A 26,330-nucleotide genomic window follows, 5' to 3' on the forward strand; every position below is an offset into this window, starting at 1 on the left:
GCCATCAAGCTACTTAGGAAAAAAAAATAGAAAACGGATGTAAGTGCAAGACATCCATTATAAATATTCTTTAAGAATGGAAAAACAAAAAAAACAAATGTACCTCATATGTCAATGAGGACATTGACTGTCCAAAGTGGAGGAGGATGTAAGGATCTAAAGGATCAGACCCTTGCACTTGTGAGTCAAAAGGTTTGGAGCCTCGGCGATCCCCAAGTCCATGAGAAAGCCATGGCGAGGTAGCAAAGGAGCGGTTGGGTGGGCCACCTCCCTCACACCAAGGGACCACACGATGCAAGGGTAGCGTGCAGTGTGCGGGAAAGTCTTCGGAGTCTCTGTCGAGTCCCGGGTGATCCGGAGGAGTCATGAGAACTCCAATGGTCAATGGAGTTAAGTTTGTTAGTGTCGTAAGTCTGGAATTATATATGGACGAGACTGTGGTGACAATATCCGGAAACAGGGACCAGTTCATGGGGCTAGCACTAACGGGATTTTCTGTTGGCTGTGTTTCAGGGTGAAACCAAGTGACAACTAGAAGAGATCTGTTACAGGTGGTGGTGGAGGAAGATGAGCACAGTATGAGTTCATCTCTCTTACTCTCTCTCGCCAAGCAGGGCATGTGAGGCCACAACCGAACGAACGAACCTATAATCGAACCAATGAATAGACAAAAAAATTAACAAAATCTGTTGATCCTGAGACTCGCCCCCGCCACCACGCTCCCTGCCCAGTGCATCCTCGAGCGGGGCCAAAAAGAAAAATATTATTTATATAAAATACTTCTACATGCAGGAGAATTTGATTCAAAAAGCAACAATATTTGAACCAACTCAATGTATGATTAAGATTTACATTTATTGGTACTTTGACTTACATTTAAATATAAATTGATATTTAGAAATAATTATTATTATTACAAACTCTAAACTAAAATCACTTTGTACTATCCTGAACTACTATTTATTGTTTGGGAATTCTAAATATATGTTTCATACAAATTTTTCAAACAGGATTTGAAAATTTCATTTTGAATAGGCGTGTTTCTCATTCCTCATCTTAATAAATCGTTTCTATTTCCAATTTAAAGAAACTAAATTATGTGTTTTTATAGAAAATAAGATTAAGCCTAAACACCACTAAATAAGTTCATGATCCTACTGCGAGACAGGATGACCCCGCCGCAGCCGACACGAGGTTTTATCGGGGATCGGGCTGCCCAATTGCGGTCCAAGCAGGACCTTCCAGGTCCCATGGCGGAATGGTAAGCAGATGGATGAACGCCATCCACCGACAACTAACATCTGTAATAAAAAAAAAATTATGTCTCGTTTATCAAGCATTGACAATGTTGAAGAGCTGGTGGTCCTCACCGACAGTGTGAATGTGCGAGACCACATTCAGCTCACCTCAGAAATCGGTAGAGGCAATCGATATAAAGTGCGCAAAGCATTGGACAAGAGCTGTCTGTCTCGTTTCATCACGTTGTTGTGCTTTCTCTGTCGACACCGTAATCAGAGCAGATTCACACTGTGAGCAGAGTGCATCTAAGCGGGAGACACCATGGGTCTCAAACTGGGCGTCGGGAAGTATTCTCTTGTCCACCAATATTGCTTCGTTGCACCTCTCATCGTCTTGTTGGGCACATAGCCCATCTGCAACGGACAGAATAAAGAAATAATTTTTAAATCCGGAACAAGGTAAGCAGTACCACTCCATCATGTGAATGTGTGGTTACATAATTGGCCAGGCAAAAATTTAGGGACAATTGAGTACCGAGGCAGCACTTGATTGACTTGGCTGTACAGTTGGACGTCGGTTGCGAAAATGCTAGTACTTGTAAGAGTCTGACGAAACTCCATTTTTTCGAAGAGACCGGTGTGAATAAAGAGGACTCTGTTCCTACACGGACTAGTAACAAATGAACTATTGTCTGGGTTAACTTGCAGTGGACGCAATGTATGACCAACTCAAGGCATGAAATCAAACCCCCACCTTGAGACTACCTTGGCTGGGTGTGACAAGAAATCCCCGTATCCGTGCTTCGACCCAGACCATCGCAATTGTCGTGGGATGCAGTGTCTCAACTTCATCAACTGTACATCAAATGCCACGCATCAGGATTGCGATGCCCACATTATAGGCGTGTGAGTGTTAACTACTTTAATTTATTCTGTTTCCAAATTGTTGCTCATGCTGGAATCGAATTTTGCTCCTGGACAACTGGGGGGTGGACGTGCTGCCAGCCTTGTAGACCGCTTCATATGTACAACTGCTTCTGATTCATCGTGTCGCATCCATTAGTTTTCTGATTTTTCAAGGGTTTCATAGCCACAACAAACAGGACTCTCCAAAGTGCATCACTTGTAGGCTCTATACCACCAACAATTGGAAACATTTCCACGCTGTATACAATGTGAGTCTCCGAAATGTCCTTGATTTTTGCTATTACCTGCTGATAAGAATTCATGATTCAGTGTTAACTTGGTTTATGAAAATTGAAATTATCCGACAGATCAGCACTTAAAAGCAAGGTATCAATTGACATCGGACTGTGAAATGTTCAGTGTTGGTTCAGGAAATTCACATTTTCAGCATCCTCTTTACGGAAGACGACACTAATAGGTGGATCCTGTGATGCAGGGAGTTGACAGAAAATCCAAATCTCACTGGAACTCTTCCACGGACATTGAATGAAACTAGTCTTAGCATTTTGTAAGACTCGAATTCAGATGTGCAGTTCTCGTCACTCGCGACCAAATTATGCATCCAAAGTTTGCCACTGCATTTGAGTTAGATGCCATTATGCAATTTATATGTGAGATGTTGTTTTGATTCAGATATGATACAGTAATTGCATGTTGCTGATGCAAACACTGAAAGTTGTTTGACTGCTCTTAATTCCCAGGGATGTTCACGACAATGCGTTGGAGGGTGAATTCCCTGATTACGGGGTCCTTCCCGATTTCTCAAATTAGTCAGATGGAGTACCTCCAAACATTAAGACTCGGTAGAAATCGTTTTGAGGGGCCGGTCCCAGCACAAGCGTTTGAAAACATGACGGAGCTTTTCGAACTGTAAGAATCCGAATTTCTAACATCTGAAATTAGAGATTCGAGTTTTTTAGTCCAGTAATTCATGCAACTTAATCGACTAGTTGTGAAGTATTTTAGTTCAAGTTGTGAAGTTCCGGCTCAGTAGTTACTGGAAGTTGTGAAGATCCATGTTTGTGCCCTACTTCTGAAGTAGAAGTGGGTTGAATATGTCCACAGGGGATACTTGGCACCAGATTATGCGTCGTGTGGTCGATTGAGTTACAAGGTGGACGTTTACAGCTTTGGAGTGCTGTGTTTAGAGATCGTGAGTGGAAGAAGAAACATTGACGATTCTTATCCTCCTGGCGAATTGTATCTGTCCAAATGGGTGAGGATTTCGCTCTTTTTTTCACATGTTTGGTATCACTAGCGTCAATTGAGGGTGATCGCTTTGGTCCAAGATGGAGTTTATTTTCGTAGGTGAAATGAATCCTAGTCATTCACAGGATGTTTGAGCAGATTGGGCATGTAGGGATCAGCATATGGCTTATTGTCTCGGTGGGTTCGTAGGTATGGGATCTGCATCGGCAGGGTATGAGGCAGAGGTTGTGGCGCTGAAGCCAGGAAATGAGGAGAAACTCTTGGAGACCATCAGGTTGTTTGCCGGTCGCAGGAGTGACCTTAGGACTGTAAAGGAGGAAGGCGAGTCCTCTTTCATGGAATCGTCAAGTGGAGGTGGAAGTCGTTTTGAGAAAGAAAATTCCACTGATGCTGTGCTTGAGCTCAGTGAAATAAGAGTCAGATGATTCATTTTTTCTTCCAACCCTAGAAAAGTGGAATGCAGCTTGTTGACATCCTTGACAGACTGGGGTAGATAATAGATCAAAATAGTTTCGACAGTGAAGGGACAGATCTAGTACCTATAGATAGTGAGCCAACGTAGAAGAGGTTTAACTTCAGATCTTGTTTTCTTCTCTGGTGAGGTTTTCTGTGCAACTTTCGATCTTGTTGACTACTTAGCTTGGTCGTGTTCTCAGTGCAACTTACCAGAAGGAGGTCATCAATATAAAATGCGATAAGAATTAGTGTTCTCCCATCGGATAATCTTTTAAAAGGTTTGTTTCTTCATTTTGAGAAAATAAATTCAAGTTTTTCTAGAATAGTCATTAATAAAGAGAAGAAAGTATTTTGTCCATGATAAAGGTGCAATTGCTAGAGGACCACATAAGTTGGCATGTATTAACTCAAGTATTTTTTTGATCGAGTAGCTCCATCTTTGGATATTACATTTGTTGTTTGTTTTCCTTTAAAACAGTGTTAACAATATAATTTTTAGATTGCCAAGGCTGGTATATTTTTTGTATTCTACAACATCATATTTAGATCTACATGTCCTTGTTATAGATGATCATTTTCTTCTTTCATCTTATCAGACATCTTTAACTATAGAATAGTTTTTGGCTAGATTTTTCCTGCTTAGTTCACTGGTAAATCTTTCAAATTCTCTGACGTTGGCAACCTGTCAATTGTAAATAACTGGTCATATTCTGAGAAGGTATTGTTTTGTAAGCACTGTTTTGATGAATCGAAAAAATACTGTCGGGCTCAGTTCCCGATAAACCTGGGGAAGGGGGTGGTTTTAATGCTCAAGTATTATAAGATCCAATAATTCATGCAGCCACGGAAGTCAAAAAAGCCTTGGTTTTATAACTGCAGTATCGACGTTATTTTTGAAATACCTAATAATAGTTTCTTATTTTTTTATGAGATTGGTCGTGAATGATGGTTGTGACCTCTTTATGACCGACGGCCCTTCGATTCGTGTTTAATATTTAAAACCGCGAATCTTTATCCCAATGACCCAACATGAGAACTTTTGAAGGATCTGAATTAGTAATAATGAATCAACTATCTCTTCTAAAAATTAGGAAAACTATGACAATGATTGTAATCCATCCAAAAGCAATAGACATACAATGACGTATGACGCAATCTAACCATGACGTATGACGCAGCAGTACGTCAAAAATGTTGACACTACGAAAAGGAAATCACATGAAAAACCGATTGTCGAATGGAGAGTATACCAAACTTGAGAGACAGGGGAGGGATGAGGGTGGAATTGAAGATGAAGAAGCGGAAGGGGAAACGAATGGAAATGCGAGGCGGTGGTGGAGGAGCTCAGTGAGAGCCTCTCTCACTCCCTCCCTCTCGCCAAGCAGGACAGGCGAGGCCACCTCCGAGCGAACTAACACACCAACGAACGAACGAGCAGCCCAAGGAACGGTGGTGAGCCTGAGACTCGCCCCCGCCAACACGCTCCCTGCCCGGCGCTCTCAAGGGCAGGGCCAGGAAGAAGGGAGCCATGTGGACATGTGTCCGTGCGCGCGTGTGGGGACGTTGAGGTTGACTTTGACCCTACATCCCCACAATTTAGGACGTGTTTTATAGAATGCATTCACATATTATATATACAAATGAACTGAAAAAAATAGTTCTTTGAATCTTACCTCATAAGAATTTCAATCAGGTGAAGGTATTTAATAATTACATTATTTTTTATGTAAAAGAATATTATTTAGGAAAATTTGGTTCAAAGTATAACAATGTTTTGCAACAATTAAATGCAAGATCAAGATTTACATTTGTAAATACATATTTTTATTGCTAAATCTAAACTAAAATCACTTTGTATTATCCTAAACGAACTTTTACTCTTTCGGAATTCTAAATATGTGTTTGATACAAAGTTTTCATATTGGTTATCAAATTTTAATTTTGAAAATGTGTCTCTCTCATTTCTCATCTTAGTAACCCATTTCTATTCCCAATTTAAAGAAACTAAATTATGTATTTTTAAAGAAAATAAGATTAAGCCTAATCACTACCAAATAAATTCAAGATCCTTCTGCGAGACAAAAAGACCCCGGCGCCGCTGAATCGAGGAATTCTCAGGGGATCGGGCTGCCCAATTGCGGTCTGAGCAGGACCTTCTTGGTCGCATGGCGGACTGGTAGGCAGAAGGATGAATGCCATCCATCGACAATTCACATCCGTAACAATAAAAATTTGCCTCGTTTCTCCAGCATTGACGATGTTGAAGGGCTGGTGGTCCTCACCGACAGTGTGAATGTGCGAGACCGCATTCAGCTCACCTCAGAAATCGGTAGAGGCAATCGATATAAAGTGCGCAAAGCATTGGACAAGAGCTGTCTGTCTCGTTTCATCACGTTGTTGTGCTTTCTCTGTCGACACCGTAAGCAGAGCAGATTCACACTGTGAGCAGAGTGTATCTAAGCGGGAGACACCATGGGTCTCAAACTGGGCGTCGGGAAGTATTCTCTTGTCCACCAATCTTGCTTCGTCGCAGCTCTGATTGTCTTGTTGGGCACACTGCCCACCTGCGACGGACAGAATACCACTATAATTTTCGACAGTAACCAAGGTAAACCGTCCCACTCCCTCATGTGTATGCGTGGTTACATGATTGGCCAGGGCAAAGGATTTAAAAACAGCTGGGTACCGACGCAGCTCTTGATTGACTTGGCTGCACAATTGGATATCGGTTGGTAAAAAAGATAGTGCTTGTAAGTGTCTGACGAAACTCCATTCTTTCGAAGAGACCGGTGTGAATAAGGAGGACTCTGTTCCTACACGGACTAGTTAGAAATGAACTATTGTCTGGGTTAACTTGCAGTGGACGCACTGAAAGACCTTTTGCGAGCATGGAATCAAACCCCCAACCTTGAGACTAACTTGGCTGGGTGGGACATGAATTCAACATTTCCGTGCTTCGACAAAGGCGATTGGCGTGGGGTGCAGTGTCTCAACTTCGTCAACTGTACATCATATGGGGAGTATCAGACATGCTATAGCTACATTATAGGCGTGTGAGTGTCTACTACTTTGATTTATTCTGTTTCCGAATCGTTGCTCATGCTGGAATCGAATTTTGCTCCTGGACAACTGGGGGGTGGACGTGCTGCCAGCCTTGTTGACCGCTTCATATGTACAAGTGCTTCTGATTCATTGTGTCGTATCCATTAGTTTTCTGATTTTTCAAGGGTTTCATGGCCACAACAAACAGGACTCTCCAAAGTGCATCACTTGTAGGCTCTATACCACCAACCATTGGAAACATTACCTCGCTGTATAGACTGTGAGTCTCCGAAATGTCCGTGATTTTTGCTATGACCTGCTGATAAGAATTCATGATCCAGTGTGAACTTGGTTTATGAAAATTCGAATTAACCGATAGAACAGCCCTTAAAAAGCAAGGGATCAATTGACTTCGCACTGTGAAATGTTCAGTAGTGGTTCAGGAAATTCACTTTTTCAGCGTCCTCTTTACGGACGACGACACTAATAGGTGGGTCCTGTGATGCAGGGAGCTGACAGGAAATCCAAATCTCACTGGACCTCTTCCACGGACATTGAATGAAACTAGTCTTAGCATTTTGTAAGACTCGAATTCTGATGTGCAGTACTCGTCACTCGCGACCAAATTATGCATCTAAAGTTTGACATTGCATTTGAGTTAGCTACCATTATGCAATTTATATATGAGATGTGGTTTTGATTCAGATATGATCCAGTAATTACATATTGCTGATGCAAACCCTGAAAGTTGTTTACTGCTCTTAATTCCCAGGGATGTTCACGACAATGCGTTGGAGGGTGAATTCCCTCATTACGGGGTCCATTTGCTCTTCCTCGTGACATTGTAAGCTTTTTAATTGAGGAGTGTGCCAAACCATGGTTTGTTGTTTTAATTTCGCAAATGTTTCCAGCAGAAAGACTGTGGTCATCTCACAAATCGAATTGGCACTTCAACAGGGACTTAAGTGGCAACAAGTTTAATGGGTCCTTCCCGATTTCTCAAATTAGTCAGATGGAGTACCTCCAAACATTAAGACTCGGCAGAAATCGTTTCAAGGGGCCGGTCCCAGAACGAGCGTTTGAAAACATGACCAATCTTTTCGACCTGTGAGAATCCGAATTTCTAACATCTGAAATTAGAGATTCGAGTTTTTCAGTCCAGTAATTCATGCAACTTAATCTACTCGTCTCTTCAAGCAACCTAAACGTACTAGTCTCGAATGGTTTTAGAGTTTGGCATCGCACCATCCGAGTGCAGCAAAAGCTATATACTAGGGGTAGGTGATCGGTGAATGGTTTGTTGTGGTGGCTACTACTTCTCAAACTCGTTTGAATCCGAGTCGCTCTAATCTCACTATTCTTATGTCTCTGGGATTGACAGGGACTTGTCAAGCAACAAGTTTAACGGGACACTGCCAAACCTGACAATGATACATTCCTTACGCACTGTGTGAGTTTCGGATGCCCAGGATGTGTGTGCAGTACCTTACAAGCTTAAGCATAACTCTGCAATTATGTTGCCAGCTTGTCAATGTTGTGACGGGAAAGTTGTAACCACGCACGTCAGTTCCATAGTTGCATTCCTTACATTGGCTAACACTTGCAGCAGGGATTGCCATGGAACAAAAACACAGGATGTAGCACAGTGTATCTTGCGGGAGATTGATAATATCATCATCAATCAGGCCCAGGTGAAACCCGATGTATCTTATGTTTTCAGCAATAGAGGATGAAGTGCTCTGATTCCTGTATTTATGTCTTCCACAGGAATTTGAGCAGGAGTGGATTTACAGGATCGTTTCTGATTTCGTCGTACTTCAACAGAACTGAGAACAACAGCCTCTCAGTGTTGGATATATCTCACAATCCACTCACACTCGATCAAAATTTCTGGAGCTCCTACGAACTTGGCTCGCTCCAGGAGCTGTAAGCTCATTTTATCAAGTTTGAAATTACCAAAATCTGGAGTGTGGATGATTTAACCGGACGCCAAGTAATATACGTCCTTTATCATGCTTAAAATACATTTCATTATCGAGTATATTTTTATCAGGTCCTATTAAAGATTTAGAATTTCCGCAATGCAGTTATCAAAATGTTGCAATGCTACGGAAGTCGCCTCACAAGATACATTGCATTACAGGTATCTCGACAACATTCGCACCGATCAAACACTGAACATCAGTCGACTGTATGACCTGGGCTTGCTCATGTCTAAAAACTGGACAGCAAAATCAAGCATGCTGACAGTACTTTCATTGATGAACAACAGCATCAGCAATGTTGTCTTTGACACTAGGTCTATCGTTAATATCTCCACAGTTATCAGGTGAGCATGCCCAGGCGATTGATGGCAATCTCTTCTGATAAGGAAGAAATCGATCACTAATAGATCAGCATGTCGATCAATGGTAGCTGGAATGCAACGATGAACCGTTTGCTCTGAGTAGCTGTGTACTTATCATGATAACAAGTCTGTGGAGGGAATTGTATGACTGGAATTCAATTCACAGGTAGCATTGGTTACCAAATCGTCACATTGGGTTGTGCAGACTGCAAGGGAATCCATTCTGCAAGTGTCCACATTCTGATGACGGAAGGAAAATGTTCTGTGCACAAACTTGCATCAACTCAGGTATTGGTCCTCGTCCTTGAGGTCGAATGAACATGTCATTCTCATGTTTTTTTGTCAACCATGCTTATGAGAGTTCGTCATCTTGTTTCAGTTCCAATGCAAGAAAGCAAACGCAAGATTACGATAATCGCTGTGGTGGTCAGTGTAACCTCATCACTGATCCTAATGATCAGTCTGGCTATTCTATTTCATAGGCACAAAAAGCTCAAGCAATATCAGCTTCTGGTCCAACAAAGTAAGGACTTGATCTCAACTTCTGGGAGTTCACAATAACAAATTTGGCAGGATAGCTGTAGCTCATGCCTGATTCATTCTCAAAATCAACTGCAGCTGTAACAATTGTTTACAAAAGTACTGAGGTTTGTATTCGCTCCAGAGTTTGAAGAGTTTGAGGTGAAGCCAACTATATTCACCCACAGCCAGCTCCGAACTGCCACACGCGACTTCCATCCCGACTTGAAGTTGGGCGAGGGAGCCTTTGGGAGAGTGTACAAGGTAAAATGTGAACAACGTCGAAGAAATATTGCAGATCAAGACGTCTACTTTTCTGCCGAAAACCATGCAGATCTACTGTCTGTGTGCCACATGGATGGTAGTAAGCAGAAGATAGTGGGATTTGTTTCCAATTTATTACATCGGAGATTTCGACTAAATGACACCGTCTTTGTGACTTCTCGCAGGGAATTTTGCCGAATGGAAATGTCATGGCTGTGAAACTACTATTCCCCCAAAAGACTTCCAAGGGTTTAGACGAATTTCTGAATGAGGTAGTTTTGTTGACAGGAATGAAGCACAGGAACCTTGTGAATCTGAGAGGGTGTTGCATTCGTGAACAACAAAGATTGTTGGTGTACGAGTATGTTGACAACTATGACGTTGACCAGGTTCTTCTAGGTGAGATGAACCCTCAACGTGAGAACTCTAATCTTACACAGCGTCTGTGACAGTTTTGCAATTCTTCATTGAAAACACTCCAATCACTTATTCTTGATTCTTTTTGGATTACTCTCACACTTGCTCTTGTTTATGAACAACCTGAAACCAGTTGAAATTTGGTGGTATTTAAGCGATAATTAGCACCCTTTACACCTTGTGTTGCCACGATTTCGTTGGCGCAGGGGGTGCAAACAAGGCCGACTTGAGCTGGCCTGTGCGATGGAAGATCGTCTTGGGAGTGGCCCGCGGTCTACATTACCTCCATGCACTTGCACATCCGAGGATCATCCATCGAGACATCAAAGCCAGCAACATCTTACTAACCAAGAACTACGACACCAAGATAGCAGACTTCGGCTTGGCGTTGCTTTTTCCTGATGAACAGAGTTGTATAGTGACCAAGCATGTTGCTGGTACCAAGTAAGCTCAGTAGTTAGTTCAAGTTGTGAAGTTCCGGCTCAGTAGTTACTGGAAGATGTGAAGTTCCATGTTTGTGCCCTACTTCTGAAGTAGAAGTGGGTTGAATGTGTCCACAGGGGATACTTGGCACCAGAATATGCGTCGTGTGGTCGGTTGAGTGACAAGGTGGACGTTTACAGCTTTGGAGTGCTGTGTTTAGAGATCGTGAGTGGAAGAAGAAACATTGATGATTCTTATCCTCCTGGCGAAATGTATCTGTCCAAATGGGTGAGGATTTCGCTCTTTTTTTCACATGTTTGGTATCACTACCTTCAATTGAGGGTGATCGCTTTGGTCCAAGATGGACTTTATTTTCGTAGGTGAAATGAATCCTAGTCATTCACATGATGTTTGAGCAGATTGGGCATGTAGGGATCAGCATATGGCTTATTGTCTCGGTGGGTTCGTAGGTATGGGATCTGCATCGGCAGGGTAAGTTGGTGGACTCGGTGGATCGTACAATGAATCTGCGAGATGAAGAAAAGGTGGAGGTGCTTCGTGTGATCAACATCGGCCTACTTTGCATCCAAAACGAGGCAGAGGAGCGGCCAGGCATGGAGCGAGTGGTGGCGATGTTGCAAGGAGAGAGTGAGGCAGAGGTTGTGGCGCTGAAGCCAGGGAATGAAGGGAACCTCTTGGAGAGCACCAGGTTGTTTGCCGGTTGCAGTAGTGACCTTGGGACTGTAAAGGAGGAAGGCGAGTAGTCTTTCATGGGATCGTCAAGTGGAGGTGGAAGTCGTTTAGAGAAAGAAAATTCCACTGATGCTGTACTTGAGCTCAGTGAAATAAGAGTCAGATGATTCATTTATTTTTGCCACCCTAGAAAAGTGGAGTGCAGGTTGTTGACATCTTTGACAGAGTTGGGTAGATAATTGATGAAAATAGTTTCTTCAGTGAAGAGACAGATATAGTATTTGTAGATGGTGAGCCAACGTTGAAGAGGTTTAACTTCAGATCTTGTTGACTCCTTATTTTGCTTTTATGCCTGCACGACAATCGCTGTCAGTAATTCTACTAATCGACAGTGAAACTGTACCTGTGATAGACTTAGGAGATTGTGGAAGGGACACCACTACAGGTGTTAGCACAAAGTGTGTTTGTATTTGTAATTCGGGAGTAAAGTACAAGAGAAAATTCCGACGATCGATAGGTATCGGATCGGGGGCTTTGTTGTATCTTAAATGTTGATGTCTAGGTTCTTTAGTATCAACCGAGGTCTGTATTCAACACCCTCCCTCGCTCCCGTGGTTGAGATTCCCGGTTTTACTTCAGAGCTACTGCCTTCTCTATGCTCTGCGTGGATTTCCTTTTCTGAGATGCGAACTATTGGCGAAGAGTCCGTGGAGTGGTCCGATGGCTCGGAAAGTGGAGTGCCCTCGAGGTTCGCCGGTAAGTTTATTTGCATTCCTGAATTCAGTTTTCTTTGTCTCTATTCATTTTGTGTTCTACTGAAAATATGTTGTTCTGAGCTTGTAGATTCGAGCCTTCTAGGTTGTCATTGAAGTCATTACAAGTATATAATATTTTATGTTAAAAATAACTTATGTATTGTGTACAAAAGGCCTGTGCACATTTCGAAACAATCATGTAATTCTTTTTAAAATTTGGTCATGTTTTTTGTGCAACTATCAATCATAAGAAGGTCATCAATATATAATGAAATTAGAATTAGTTTATAATTAGATAATCTTAACTGTAAGTTATAATCACCTATTCCTTATTAAAAACCTGCTTTTTTAAAATAAGAGTGTATTTTTCATACCATGCTTGAGTCGCTTATTTTAGTTTCCAAACCATATTTTTTTTTCAAAGAATTTCAAACCCTTGTGGCTAACTAATATATACTTTTACTTTTAAATCTTCATAAAGAAATTCAATTTTAACATCCATATAGTATAGTGTCCAATAATTTTATACTGCAATTGAAATCATGGCTCTAATGGTGGACCATCTTATTATTAGTGCAAAAGTTTCTTCATAGTCAATGCCTTTTTTTTGTTCAAAGCTTCTTACAATCAATTGAGCTTTGTATTTTTGAAGTGAGCCATTAGTATTCAATTTCACCTTATATATCCATTTAGTTGATATAGTAGATTTATTTGAAGATAGATTTATAATGGTCTAAGTTTCATTTTTGTATATTCACTTCATTTCTTCTATCATGGCTTATTTCCATCCTTAGTAAATAATTGCTTCATGATAAGTGGTTGGTTCTAAGTTTGATATTGTCATCAATCTTGCAAAGTGGTCTTTCATCCAGCATGGCACTCTGATTTGTCTACCTCTTCTTATAATAGTTAATAATGGCTAAATAGAATTGATTTCTTGATTTAGAGAATGTACTTGTTTAATTGATGATATATCATTATGAGTTTTAATGATGGACTATTTATCAATTTTTATTCATAGAGTATAGCTAAAAATAGATATATTAATTTTATTATTCTTTTTGTAAAGAAGTCGGCGATTCTTTACATAGATGACTGTAAATTTCACCATTGGTTATTTCTTGATTAATGTCCTATGTGTACATGAGATGAGCATCCAAATATTTTCAAATGGCATAATTTTGGTTTATTGCCAAAAGAACATTTCTTCTATTGACATATTGAGATTGTTTGCCCTTGTTGGTAGCTTCTTTAATAGATATATTGTGGTTTTTGCTCCTTCTGGCTACAGATAAATGGATAGTCTCTTCAATAATAATATGTATCTTGCTTTGTCAAGTATTAATCTATTTCTTCTTTTCACTACTTCATTTTGTTGTGGTGTATAAGATAATATGAATTATCAAATGATGCTATTTCTCATACAATATTAGGAAAAGTCTTGTGATATAAATTCTCTTCTATTGTTGATTTTGAAACCTTTGATAAGTTTTCCGTTTGTCTTTTTATCATTGCATTGAATTCTATGATTTCTAAAGGTTTGTTTCTTCTCTTTGAAAAAATTAATTCAAGTTTTTCTAAAATAGTCATTAATGAAGAGGAGAAAGTACTTTGTACATAATAAGGATGCAATTGGTAGAAGATCACATAAGTTGGTATATATTAACTCAAGTATTTCTTTGATATAATAGCTCTATCTTTGGATATTGCATTTCTTGTTTGTTTTTCTTTCAAAAAGTATTTACAATATAATTTCTAGGTTGCGAAGGCTGGTATATTTTTTGTATTCAACATCATCGTCATATGTAGACCTATATGTCCTAGTTAGCAATGCCATATGTAGTCATTTTCTTCTTTCATCTTATAAGACATCTTTAACTGTAGTTTAGATTCTAACTAGATTTTACCTAGCTAGATTAAATCTTCCAAATTCTCTAAAGTTTGTATCACAGACATACTCATGTAAGCCAATAATTACATATATAAATAGGTAGAAGTAAGTAAAAGTAGATAAAAGAAAGATAATTCTATAGTATTTGGTATAGAAGCTTTCTAAAAGCTTCATAGACATTGCTTTGACTTTATAGGTGTCTTTAATTGACTTTTTGGATTAGAAACGTGGTCAACAAGTTGGCCATGTGCTGCACATATTGTTAGCTTGAAGACCAAGCTAACAATGTGGCCCACATGTAGAAAAATTTGCCTTATAAATCAAGGCATGTATCCTACAAAGTCAACACATATTGAAGGTCCTATAGAACGTTGCTACATAGCCCCTAGTTAGATAGTATATATAGAGACAAGAATGAAGCCTTCTTCACTCTTGTCAACTTCTTTCTTGTTTCTAGTCTAAGTTCAAGAGTCTTCATATTTTTTAGTCTTTGGCAATAGCCATTCCAGTTCCTCTTTCAATATATATACTTTTTTATTTAGATTTTGTTATTTTTCTTTTAAAAAGGCTCACTTATCTGAATTACTTTTTCATCGAATTCTTGTCCTTGACAGATTGACAAGAGTACACTTATAATATCAAAGCTTTGTCTTATCTTAATTAAGAATAGATTATCTCTTTTTTTTATAAGACACAAGCATATTAGAAGTTGCGGATTACCCTCTTCTAAACTGATATTGTCTTTAGTATTTTCTTTGTTTTCAAGTCCTCTCTTCTATTTGTCTTGAGTGATATTAGACATCTTCTCTTTTCTAAGTATTATCATGAGACATCTTCCTGAAATGAAGAGTACAATGGCACAAATGTAAGAACAATTGAGGGAGTTAATGCTTGCAATGCATCAACTCAATTTACCACCATAAGAAGTACTAAGATTGGTAGGAGATGAAGATATAGAAATGATTGGAGCTGCTTCAATATCTACACCAAATCATATCCTTTCTCCTATAGTGGAATGCCCTTCTAGTATTAGAGAGCCAAGAATTGCCCTATCCGAGAAGTTTGATGATACCAGATCTAAGTTTTGAAGATTTATCAATCAAGTGCAACTTGTAATTGAACTTCAATCCCAAAGCTATCCAGCTCTAGGATCGCAAGTTAGATTCATTGATATGCTTCTTTCAAATTCACCACTATCATGATTTTCATCTTTTCTTGAATGACAAGATCCAATATTGGATAATCTAGAGGCTTTTTTGGCAGAATTTTGATCCATGTATAGAAAATATGATGCAATTTGTGTTGCAACCAATAAGATCTATATTTTACGATAAGGCAATCGATCAATAATGTTATATGCTTCACAATTTTGACAACTTGCAATTGATATCAAGTGGGATGATGTTGCACTTATTAGCCAATTTCTCTACGGATTATAATATGAGGTAAAAAAATTAATACTCAACTTACCTGATCCTCAAACATTGAGTTAAGGAATTGACTTTGCTATGAAGTGCGACAATCACCTTTTTAAATTCCAATTTGAGAATTGTACAAGTGAACCTCAACGTAATTATAATTCAATAGCAACACCAACATCTCTTCAACACATACATTCGGAAGTAGAGGATATGCAAATTGATGCAATACATTTCAAACTTCTTATTGAACAAGAAAAGACTCGTTGTTGTCAAGAAGGATTATATTTATATTGTGGAGAATCAAAACACATTGTTCAACATTGTCCAAAGAAACGACGCAACCACAAAATGAGGAGTATGGTTGTGAAAGAAGACAATATGTCATAAAACGAATTTGTCCAATTACAATAGAGACCGTGTGGCTAGAACCTTGCACAACATCTAGTAAAGGTCCTATTCTCTCCTCAGAACCCTCTCCTTTTTTTACATTAAATATTATTTTAGGACCTAAACATTACAAAGTCTGTGCCTTGTTAGATTCAAGAGCCTCAGCATGTTTCTTAGATAAAGAATTTATTAAAAGATATAGCATATCTTTAGTAAAGAAAATTAAACCTGTTCATGTAGAAGTCATATATGGTCGTCGATTGTCTTCTTGAGATATTACTCACGAAATCCTTCCTATAGAAGTAATAATCAATGGTCATAATAGCTTTGTAGTATTTAATATCATTAGATCTCCCTCTAATCTAGTCATTTTAGATTTATCGTGGTTAGAAAAATACAACCTTCAAATAGATTGGATTTCTCAAATTCTTACTTTCTCTAAAAGTATAACTACCAATGTAGTTGATCAAGTAGAGAGTCATAAGTCCAGTTCAATTAAATCCATGTTTATAGGTGCAAAAGCTTTCTTGCATGTTGCTATGAAAGCATCACCATATATTATTTACGCCACACCCGTTTTTAATGATGCAAAGACTTCACGTGGTATTTCAAGTCAATATCAAGAATTTTAAGATATATTTGAAAAAAAAAATGTGGATACACTCCCGAAACATCATCCCTATGATTGTTCAATTGACCTTCAAGAAGGAGCACAATTGCCATTCGGACCAATCTACAATTTATCACAAAATGAGTTGACTGAACTCAAGGAGTATATTGAAGAAAATCTAGCCAAGAATTTCATACGCCATTTTAAATCTTTGATAGGAGCTCCAATTCTTTTTATGAAGAAAAAAGATAGATCATTGTGGATGTGTGTTCATTATTAAGGACTCAACAAGATTACCATCAAGAACAGGTATCCACTACCTTTAATATTTCGACTTCTTGATCAGTTGAATCAAGGTAAGATCTATACAAAAATAGATCTCCGAGGAGCATACAATCTAATATGCATGAAAGAAGGAGATGAATAGAAGACTGTGTTTCAAACTAGGTATGGACATTTTGAATACAATGTCACGTCTTTTGGACTTACAAATGCACCAGTAGCTTTTCAACATCTAATGAATGATGTTTTTCAAGAGTTTTTGGATGATTTTGTGGTTTGTTATCTAGACGACATCTTGTCTATTCTAAGAATGCAGAAGAATATAAACTTCATGTTTGTCATGCATTACAAAAATTAAGAGATGCGGGACTCTATACCAAGATAGAAAAGTGTGTATTCTACACTACTCAAGTCAATTTCTTAAGTTATATCATTTCAAATGATGGACTTATGATAGATTCTAAAAAAATTCAAACTATTATAGATTTGAAGATCTCAAAAATGGTAAGAGATGTCCAATGTTTTTTGGGATTTGCCAACTACTATCAGATCTTCATCAAAGACTTTTCTAGAGTTGCAGCTTCACTTACACGTTTGACTTGTAATGACAAACTTCAATAGAATCAAGAAGCGGAAGTTGCTTTTGAATCTTTGAAGATAGCATTTGTTTCTGCACCAATCTTGTATCGTGTTGATTTTTCCAAAGTGTTCTTTATAGAAATAGACGCATCAGACTTTGCTCTGGGTGTAATTTTATCACAAATGGAAACACATGACAAACTTCATCCAGTAGCCTTTCATTCATGAAAATTCTCAGTAGTAGAAATCAATTATGAGATCCATGACAAAGAACTTCTTGTAATTATAGATTCTTTTCAAGAATGGCATCATTATTTAGAAGGCACTTCAAGTCTGGTCACCGTGTATACGGATCACAAGAACCTTGAGTATTTCATCTCAACACATGTATTAAATCATCGTCAAGTCCAATGGAACATGTCTTTATCAAGATTCGATTTCATCATCACTTATCTGCTACGAAAATAACAAGGTTTGTCCGATGCCTTGTCTAGATGTTCTTATCTTGTACCAAAAGAAGGAGATGCAGCTTTTGAGCAACAAAGAATGGTTCTCTTGAAGCTAGAGGAATTTCATCTTCGAGCAATAAAATCAACAATGATTGTTGATTTAAATTTTTTCAAGCAAGTCCAATTAAGTATGTCTTCAGACCCTCTTGTTCATGATATCAAGAATAATTCTTCTAAATCCCATGATCCTTCAAAATTCGAGTTCAAGAACAATCTACTCTATTTCGAATGACGCTTATATGTTCTAGTAGGAGAAGTTTGTTTACATGTTCTTCAAGCTTGTCACGACTTCGTAACAGCAGGACTTTTTGGATACAATAAGACTTTGGAGCTAATATCTAGGGATTTTTGGTGGCTTCAAATGTGGAAAGCAGTCAAAGATTTTGTACAATCATGTGATGTTTGCTCAAGATCAAAAACTCCTCATCATCAACCTTTTGGACTTCTTCAGCCATTATCCATTCCAAAACAACTATGTTCTTCTGTTTTTATGGACTTCATCACGGATCTTCCAATCTAAGGTTCTTATGACTCTATATTCGTGATAGTAGATCATTTCACCAAGGTGGCATATTTTGTATCATGTACAAAATCTATCACAAGTGAAGAAATAGCTAAGCTCTTTCTTGACAAAATCTATCGCTATCATGGATTATCCAAGGATATTATATCAAATAGGGGAACTCAATTTGTATCAAGATTTTGGCAGACTCTTTTCAAGATTCTTAAAGTGGATACAAAACTGTCTTCGATATTTCATCCTCAAACTGATAGACAAACGGAGCATGTTGATCAAGTTTTGGAGCAATATTTAAGATGTATCATTAACTACTAACAAGATGATTGGACAACTCTTTTGTCATTGGTAGAGTTTGCTTACAATAATACGGTACATTCTTCTACAAAACAAACACCTTTCTTTGCTAATTATGGTAATCATCCATGACTTAATACTTTTGACTTTTCAAAAGTTGATAATCCTCTTGTGAAAGATTTAGTGATTCATTTGTCAAAGCTACATACAACGATGAAGGCGCAGTTAAAAGAAGCTCAAGAACAACAAAAGATCAATGTAGATGTCTATCATAAGGAACAACTACCATTCTACTTGGGTGATAAGGTATGGCTATTTCATCGCAATATGAAGACCACTCGTCCTTGTGACAAGTTGGACTATCGAATGCTTGGACCATTTTCTATTTCTGCACAAATCAATCCAATTGCATATCGTTTACATCTACCGGAGTCAATGAAAATCCATCTAGTATTCCATGTGTCTCTTCTTGAACCATACAAGACAGTGGACATACCAAGAAGACGACAAGCTCCACCTCCTCCTATAGAAGTGGACAATAATGAAGAGTTTGAAGTAGAAGAAGTCTTAGATTTAAGGCAGTGCCAAAATAAATTAAAATATCTTTTCCATTGGCGTGGATATGATATTAGTGAATGCACATGGGAGCCAATTAAGAATCTTGCAAATAGAGCAAAGGCGATGGAGGCTTTTCATCGATGAAATCCATCAAAATCAAGATGAAAACCTTCTTTATAAAAGAAACAACATCTAGGCAAGATAACATTCTACTTTCAATCTTTGTTTGTAGCTTCTTTATAGTTGTGACGCTCAAGTGATGGAGAACCAAGAACGAGTGGATTTGACTCAAGAGCCTTCATTTGCTGACTTGTCGGATAAGACATTACGATTGTTACAATCTTCAAGATGATACAATCAAGATGAAGATCTTCAAAAATGACATATTCTTCTTCAAATAGATGGCGAGATACAATGTGTTTGGTATCACGACTTGGGAAGGCACTCCCGATGTTTGATAATTTTACTAGAAGTAGGAACAACTCCTGATAGTGTTCCAAATATTCTATTCGAAGGAAGTTATGAAGGCCTCAACAATGATCAAATAATTGGGTGGTCTTCCTGCCCTGGTATGAGACACTACTGATGGTTGAGAGGCCCTATCAATCATCTTGAAAGAGAACAAAGATCAGAGTATGTCGCGAATATAATTCGTCACATCATAGATTTCTTCAACATATGATGACCGCTCCTCGTGGAACTTGTTCCTAGAAGGGGGGGTAATGTCACAGACATACTCATGTAAGCCAATAATTACATATATAAATAGGTATAAATAAGTAAAAATAGATAAAAGAAAGATAATTCTATAGTATTTGATATAAGAGCTTCTTAGAAGGTTCATAGACATTGCTTTGACTTTATAGGTGTCTTTAATTGACTTTTTGGATTAGAAACGTGGTCAACAAGTTGGCCATATGCCATACATGTTGTTAGCTTGAAGACTAACCTAACAATGTGGCTCACATGTAGAAAAATTTGTCTTGTAAGTCAAAGCATGTGTCCTACAAAGTCAACACATATTGGAGGTCCTATAAAATGTCACCACATAGTGCCTAGTTAGATAGTATATATAGAGACAAGAGTGAAGCCTTCTTCATTCTTGTCAACTCTTTTCTTGTTTCTAGTCTAGGTTCAAGAGTCTTCATGTTTTTTAGTCTTTAGCAATAGCCATTCCAGTTTCTCTTTCAATATACATATTTGTTTATTTATATTTTGTTATCTTTCTTTGAGTGAAGGCTTACTTGTCTAAATTATTTTTTTATCAAGTTCTTTTCCTTCATAGTTTGCTAACTGTCATTTATAAATAAGTGATCATATTTTGAATACGGTATTGTAATATGGACAATATTTTAATGAGTCAAAAAAATACTAACAGGCCTAGTTTTCGATAGACTTGAAGAAGGTGGTGGTTTTAATACTCAAGTAATATGAAATTTTTGATAGACCTAAGGAAGGTGGTGGTTTTAATACTCAAATAATATGAAATTTTTGATAGACCTAAGGAAGGTGGTGGTTTTAATACTCAAGTAATATAAAATCAGTAAAGGCTTTTGTTCTATAATTGCAGTATTGATATTTATTTTTAAATATCTAATCATAGTTTTCTATTTTTCATGAGATTGACCGTAAATACTGATTGTTATCACTTTATGACCAACAGCCCTTCCATTAGTGTTCAATTTTTATAATCACAAATCTTTGTCCCAATGTCCCAACATAATAACTTTTCAAGCATCCGAATTAATAGTGGCAAAACAACTATCTCTTCTAAAGATTAAGAAAACTATGACTATGACTGTAATTCATCCAAAAGGAATAAGCATACAATGACATAAGGGACACAATCCAACCACAACATATAATGCAACAGTACGTCAAAAATATTGATACTACAAAAGAAAAAAAAAATATGAAAAACCAATTTTTAAATAGAGAGTATACCAAAACCTAGCTTTAAAGTCTGGTGAACAAGTCCAACAGGCCAAAACGTGCATTAAACTAGAAAATTTGCAAACTCACTCAACAATATCCAATTACTTCGGATAAGCTTCTTAGCTCCTCCAGCCAACTATGCAACCCACAACGAAATTGCTTCGCCTTCACAAGCGACATCCATCATGACTCACACCTTTTTCAAAACCTCACAAGTCCGCCTAATTCCCTCTCCCCTTCTTCAACCATCCAAATTTATAAACCTACCACTCACACAATCCAAATTTATAATCCAGTGGAACTGTAGATATCCAATGACACTAGTCTAATCCCTTCTTGACTCCTCAAGGTCTGAAAATCGCTACACATCACGATAAACTCGAAATAGAGAGAAAAAAAAAATGAAAAGTAAGGCATTGCTGAGGTGGGTAGTGCCAAAATGAGCATAGAATCCACACACACATATGGAGCAAAAGAGAGAGAGAGAGAGAGAGAAAAAAAAAAAAAAAAGAGAAGGAGGGAGAGAGAGAGAAAGAGAGAGAGAGAGAGAGAGAGAGAGATGAGGGAATAGAGAGAAAGAAAGAGCTAGAGGGATCAAGTGAGGATAGAGAGATAAGGTAGGGAGGGAGAAAGGGATAAAAAATGAAGAAGTAGAAGAGAAAAAAAACTCATATGCGAGAAGGTATAAGGGTCTAAATGATCAGACGCTTGCACTTGTGAGTCAAAAGATTTGGAGCCTTGACAATCCCCAAGCCCATGGGAAAGCCATGGCGAGGTAGCAAAAGAGCAGTTGGGCGGGCCACCTCCCTCACACTAAGGGGCCATACGATGTAAGGACAGTTTGCGGTGTGCGAGAAAGTCTTTGGAGTCCCTATCGAGTCTCGGGTGATTTGGAGGAGTCATGAGAACTCTGATAGCCACTGGAGTTAAGTTTGTTAGCGTCATAAGTCTGAAATTATAGGGACTAGACTGTGGTGATAGTATCCGGAAATAGGGACTAGTTCACGGGGCTAGCAGTAACGGGATTTTCTGTTGGTTGTGTCTCAAGGTGAAACCAAATGACAACTAGAAGAGATCCATTACATGTAGTATCAGAGCCTATTTTAGATTGGAATTGAAAAGTAGTTTGGAGGAAAATTTGTGGAACCAATTGTTCGACTAAAACAGAGGAGCATTAGCAAAAGATAGGAAAGAAAACTACCAAAACTGCCTTTCAATGATTAGATAAGGATGAGATCCTTGAGACTGAAGTGTAAGTGGGTCAAGAAGTAACCAAACCAAAAAAGAGGTTGATGAAAAAGAAACCTTTGCTTGAAGAAGAACTTTCTCCTATCCAAGTGATGGAAAGTGAAGAGGAAGCTTATGGAGAGCAAGAGAAGTTTCAACAAACCTTGCAAGAAATTCAGGAACCTGAAAGTGATGAAGAAGAAAGTGATAAAGAATGAAGGAATCCTAGATCACAGAGGCCTACTTCTTCCAAAACCTCCAAAGATTCAATAGAAGAATCAAGAGTAGAGGGACAAAGTATTGTCTCCCTTGATGAAGTTGAGAAAATGGTTATAAGGTTGATGGAAGACAAGAACAAGGAGTTTGAGAAGAAGATGGAAGTAAACCAACTTCTAATAGACTCTTTAATGAAAGAGAATGTGAGAAGGGAGGCCTTGCTTGAAAGTCAAAAGGGTAAGTTAAGTTCTCATAGAGCCAAAACAAATCAACCAAAAAAGTGTAAAGGCATAGAGTACAAAAGAACAATAAGAAGGTTTCTTAAGAAAATCAAACATTGGCACTTGGCCAATGATATTGAAAGTGATGTAGATAAGATAAGGACCTTATCTGCATTACTTGAAGGAAGTGATTTGGATTGGTTTGATGGGAAAATCAAAACCAATCCTAACTATGCCAAAGAAACGACTTGAATTGAGGTTTGTGAGGAACTGATAGGAAGGTTTGATAGTAAGTGGCAAAACTTCATTGAAGGATTGCAACTTCTCAAGCTAAGGCAAGAAGGAGGAAAGGCCTCACTTCTTAAATATGTTGGTGAGTTCCAAAAACAACTAACATATACTCAATTAGACTATGATAAGTGTTTATTACTTTTCTTTTATAATGGATTGAATATTGCAACAAGAAAGAAATATTGGGAAAAAAAAACCATACCTATCAATATTACTAATGCTTTTGCCCTGGCTTCTCAACTTAAATTGGAAGAACAAGAGGTGGGACATTATGAACAAAGCACTATGACCAAAACATAGGAATGAAAGGCTAATTTTTAAAGGAAAACTAGGCCCTTCCATGGAAGTAAGAAATCACCTTTTTTTAAGAGAAAATTTGAAGAACGTCCTTCTCAAGTTGGGAAACTTAAGATCAAAGAGAGTCAAGGAAGTAGCACTAAAAAGGTAAAAGCAAGTTCGTCTAATGTAACTTATTTCTAGTGTCAACAAAAAGTATATTATGCAAATGACTGTAAGAATGAAGAAGTGCCTAAAAAAGTAAGTGAACTTTCTAACACTTCTTTATCAAATAAGACCCTTGAAGTAGATTGCCTTCAAGTTATGAGTCTTAGTAAAAAGATTCTGATTAAAAAAGGAGGTTTTCAAGAAAAACTCACTTCAATTAGTTTACACAAGAAACTCATCTATCTCAATATTAAAGTTGGGAATTGTAAAACCTCCATGTTGATTGATATAGGAGCAACCAACTCGTTTATGAATCCAACTTATGTCCAAAGGCTCAAATTGATTCAAGAAGAAACCAAGAGGGTGAAAATTTCTTTTGCACATGGCGAGGAAGTGACCAACTTAGTTGTAAAGGATGTGAAGTTTAAGTGTGGAAACCATAGGTTTCAAGAAGACTTCACAATCTGTAATTTTAGTGGAATAGATGTAGTTATGAGAAATACTTTTTTGAACTTCTATGGAATTGAACTTTGATGGAAGCCCAAAATAAAAATAGTCATGGTTGGAGAAAATGAAAAAGTAGTAGACTTACCGTTTACAAACCTCTCCATGTTATATCAATCTAGGATTTTCATAGTATCTTAGAGTGAATTAGAAGGGGAATAGTTTTCTTCCACTTAAGAAGTTTTGATGTTGATTCAATTGATGATGTAAAAAGTGTTTCTTTTTCTAATAATAATGAGTTGATCGAAACAACTTCTCATTGTACAAACTTAGTTACTGATCTTATGTGTGAATATAGAGATGTTTTGACAATGGAACTTCCAAAACAACTCCCACCAAGTAGGATGGTGGATCATAAGATAGATTTGGTACCACGGTCACAATCTCCAAGTAAAGCGCCTTATTGGTTAAATCAAAGGGAGTTGAGTGAATTCAAAGCATAGCTTAATGAGATGCTTGAAAATGGGTATATAAAACCAAGCAAATCTCCATTTGGAGCTCCAATCCTCTTTGTAAGTAAAAAAAAGATGGAAAAATGAGGATGTGCATTGATTATAGAGCCTTAAATAAGATCACTATAAAAAACAACTATCCACTTCTGAGAGTCGATGACTTATTGGATAGATTAAGTGATAGTAAATATTTTAGTAAGATTGATCATAAAAGTGGATATTATCAAATAAGGATCGCTCAAAAAGACATTGAAAAAACTACTTTTAGAACCAGATATGGTCCCTATGAGTTTGTAGTAATGCCTTTTGGGTTGTATAATGCACCTGCTACCTTTACTACTTTAATGAATTCAATCTTTCATAAGAAAAGTGATGAGTTTGTAGTGGTGTACATTGATGATATTCAGGTTTTCTCTAAAAGTGAAGAAGACCATAGATTGCACCTCAAGATAGTTTTACAGAAACTAAGAGACAATTAATTGTATGCTAACTTAAAAAAAACATGTTTTTTTTAGGAGAATTGGAGTTTCTTGGGCATATCATCAATGGAGATGGAATAAAATCAGATCCAAAGAAGATTGAAGCAATAAGAAATTAGGAAGTACCAAAAACTTAAAAGGGAGTGCGGTCCTTTTTAGGACTAGCAAATTATTATAAGAAGTTTATAAAGAACTTCTCTAAAATTTCTAGCCTTCTTAGTAGTCTCTTGAAAAAGGATAACAACATTATTCAATGGAATGATGATTGTAATGCATCTTTTCAAGAAATCAAGGATGCCTTAGTATCAAGTCATGTCTTGTTCTATCCTAAGTTTGATATGGAGTTTGAAATCTATACGGATGCAAGTGATTCTGCGATAGGAGGAGCCTTAATGGAAGAAAAGAGATTGGTGGCTTTTGAAAGTAAGAAGTTGAGTGGAAGCCAATTAAGATAGCCAATACATGAGAAAGAATTGTTTGTAGTAGTATATTGTTTGAAAGCTTGGAGACACTACTTGGGAAGTAGAAGAACCAAAGTATACACTGACAACATTTCTTTAAAGTATTTTACTTCCAAAGTCCAAGCCTCACCTAAAAAATTGAGGTGGTATGATATGATAGTGTCAATGGATATTGAACTAATTCATAAACCAAGCAAAGACAACTTAGTATCTGATGTACTAAGTCGGAGAGAGGAGTTCATGGGAAAAAAACTCCATGACTCAATGACATTAAAGACCATAGTGAATAATGATGACTCCTTCTTCATAAAGGGTATTAAGAAAGATTATAAATAAGATAAGGATTCACTTGAAATTAAAAAAGCCTTTGATCAAATCAGAACTACAAGGAAAAAAAAAAAGACTTATGGGAGTCTTTTCTATAAGAAATGGATTAATTTGGTTTAAGCAAAGTAGACTCTATGTACCAGAAGATAAATGGAGAAGGAAACTAATGTATGAAATACATGATTCTTCATGTGGTGGACATAGAGATAGGAAGGTCACATGTAAAGAAGTAACAAAATCCTACTATTGACCCTCTGTAAAAGAAGATGTGGACCAATATGTGAAGAGCTATTTAATCTGTCAAAAGAATAAACACTCTATTCAAGCAAAGAGTGGACTCTTAGAACCATTACCTATTCTATCTCTACTTTATAGAGATATTTCAATGGACTT

The 26,330-nt window shown here is 37.6% G+C and overlaps 2 protein-coding genes across 5 annotated transcripts; both read left to right on the forward strand.

Annotated features, from left to right (window-relative positions):
• Nucleotides 1-1,478: 1,478 nt before the first annotated feature.
• On the forward strand, nucleotides 1,479-4,224 carry LOC141044991 (putative serine/threonine-protein kinase PBL22). 3 transcript variants are annotated; one of them, XM_073531662.2, is made up of 7 exons: nucleotides 1,479-1,697; nucleotides 1,947-2,144; nucleotides 2,302-2,413; nucleotides 2,641-2,712; nucleotides 2,906-3,074; nucleotides 3,270-3,420; nucleotides 3,603-4,224. In XM_073531662.2, the coding sequence occupies exons 4-7, from the start codon at nucleotides 2,691-2,693 to the stop codon at nucleotides 3,648-3,650; spliced, it is 390 nt and encodes a 129-aa protein (XP_073387763.1). In that variant the 5' UTR covers nucleotides 1,479-1,697; nucleotides 1,947-2,144; nucleotides 2,302-2,413; nucleotides 2,641-2,690; the 3' UTR covers nucleotides 3,651-4,224. The 3 variants fall into 3 exon arrangements, with proteins under 3 accessions (XP_073387763.1, XP_073387764.1, XP_073387765.1); XM_073531663.2 differs by having other exon boundaries at nucleotides 2,329-2,413; XM_073531664.2 differs by having other exon boundaries at nucleotides 2,342-2,413.
• Nucleotides 4,225-6,184: 1,960 nt separating this feature from the next.
• On the forward strand, nucleotides 6,185-12,084 carry LOC112278030 (uncharacterized). 2 transcript variants are annotated; one of them, XM_024511021.3, is made up of 16 exons: nucleotides 6,185-6,477; nucleotides 6,730-6,922; nucleotides 7,120-7,191; nucleotides 7,420-7,491; nucleotides 7,684-7,755; nucleotides 7,869-8,018; nucleotides 8,293-8,361; nucleotides 8,679-8,837; nucleotides 9,055-9,240; nucleotides 9,464-9,546; nucleotides 9,638-9,781; nucleotides 9,923-10,041; nucleotides 10,227-10,440; nucleotides 10,665-10,902; nucleotides 11,019-11,169; nucleotides 11,352-12,084. In XM_024511021.3, exons 1-16 carry the CDS (start codon nucleotides 6,342-6,344, stop codon nucleotides 11,643-11,645), a joined length of 2,352 nt encoding a protein of 783 aa, XP_024366789.2. In that variant the 5' UTR covers nucleotides 6,185-6,341; the 3' UTR covers nucleotides 11,646-12,084. The 2 variants fall into 2 exon arrangements, with proteins under 2 accessions (XP_024366789.2, XP_090104285.1); XM_090248159.1 differs by having other exon boundaries at nucleotides 6,835-6,922.
• The last annotated feature ends 14,246 nt before the right edge of the window (nucleotides 12,085-26,330 follow it).

Source organism: Physcomitrium patens, chromosome 26 (genome assembly GCF_059467195.1).
Source record: "Physcomitrium patens ecotype Gransden chromosome 26, ASM5946719v1, whole genome shotgun sequence".
NCBI lineage: Eukaryota > Viridiplantae > Streptophyta > Bryopsida > Funariales > Funariaceae > Physcomitrium > Physcomitrium patens.

Coding starts and splice junctions, on each gene's coding strand:
- LOC141044991 (XM_073531662.2), top strand. CDS start 2,691: ATGAAACTAGTCTTAGCATTTT. Junction 2,713..2,905: donor GAAACTAGTCTTAGCATTTT/GTAAGACTCGAA, acceptor CTTAATTCCCAG/GGATGTTCACGACAATGCGT. Junction 3,421..3,602: donor AATTGTATCTGTCCAAATGG/GTGAGGATTTCG, acceptor GTGGGTTCGTAG/GTATGGGATCTGCATCGGCA.
- LOC112278030 (XM_024511021.3), top strand. CDS start 6,342: ATGGGTCTCAAACTGGGCGTCGGGAAGTATTCTCTTGTCCACCAATCT. Junction 9,241..9,463: donor AATATCTCCACAGTTATCAG/GTGAGCATGCCC, acceptor TGGGTTGTGCAG/ACTGCAAGGGAATCCATTCT. Junction 10,441..10,664: donor CGTTGACCAGGTTCTTCTAG/GTGAGATGAACC, acceptor TCGTTGGCGCAG/GGGGTGCAAACAAGGCCGAC.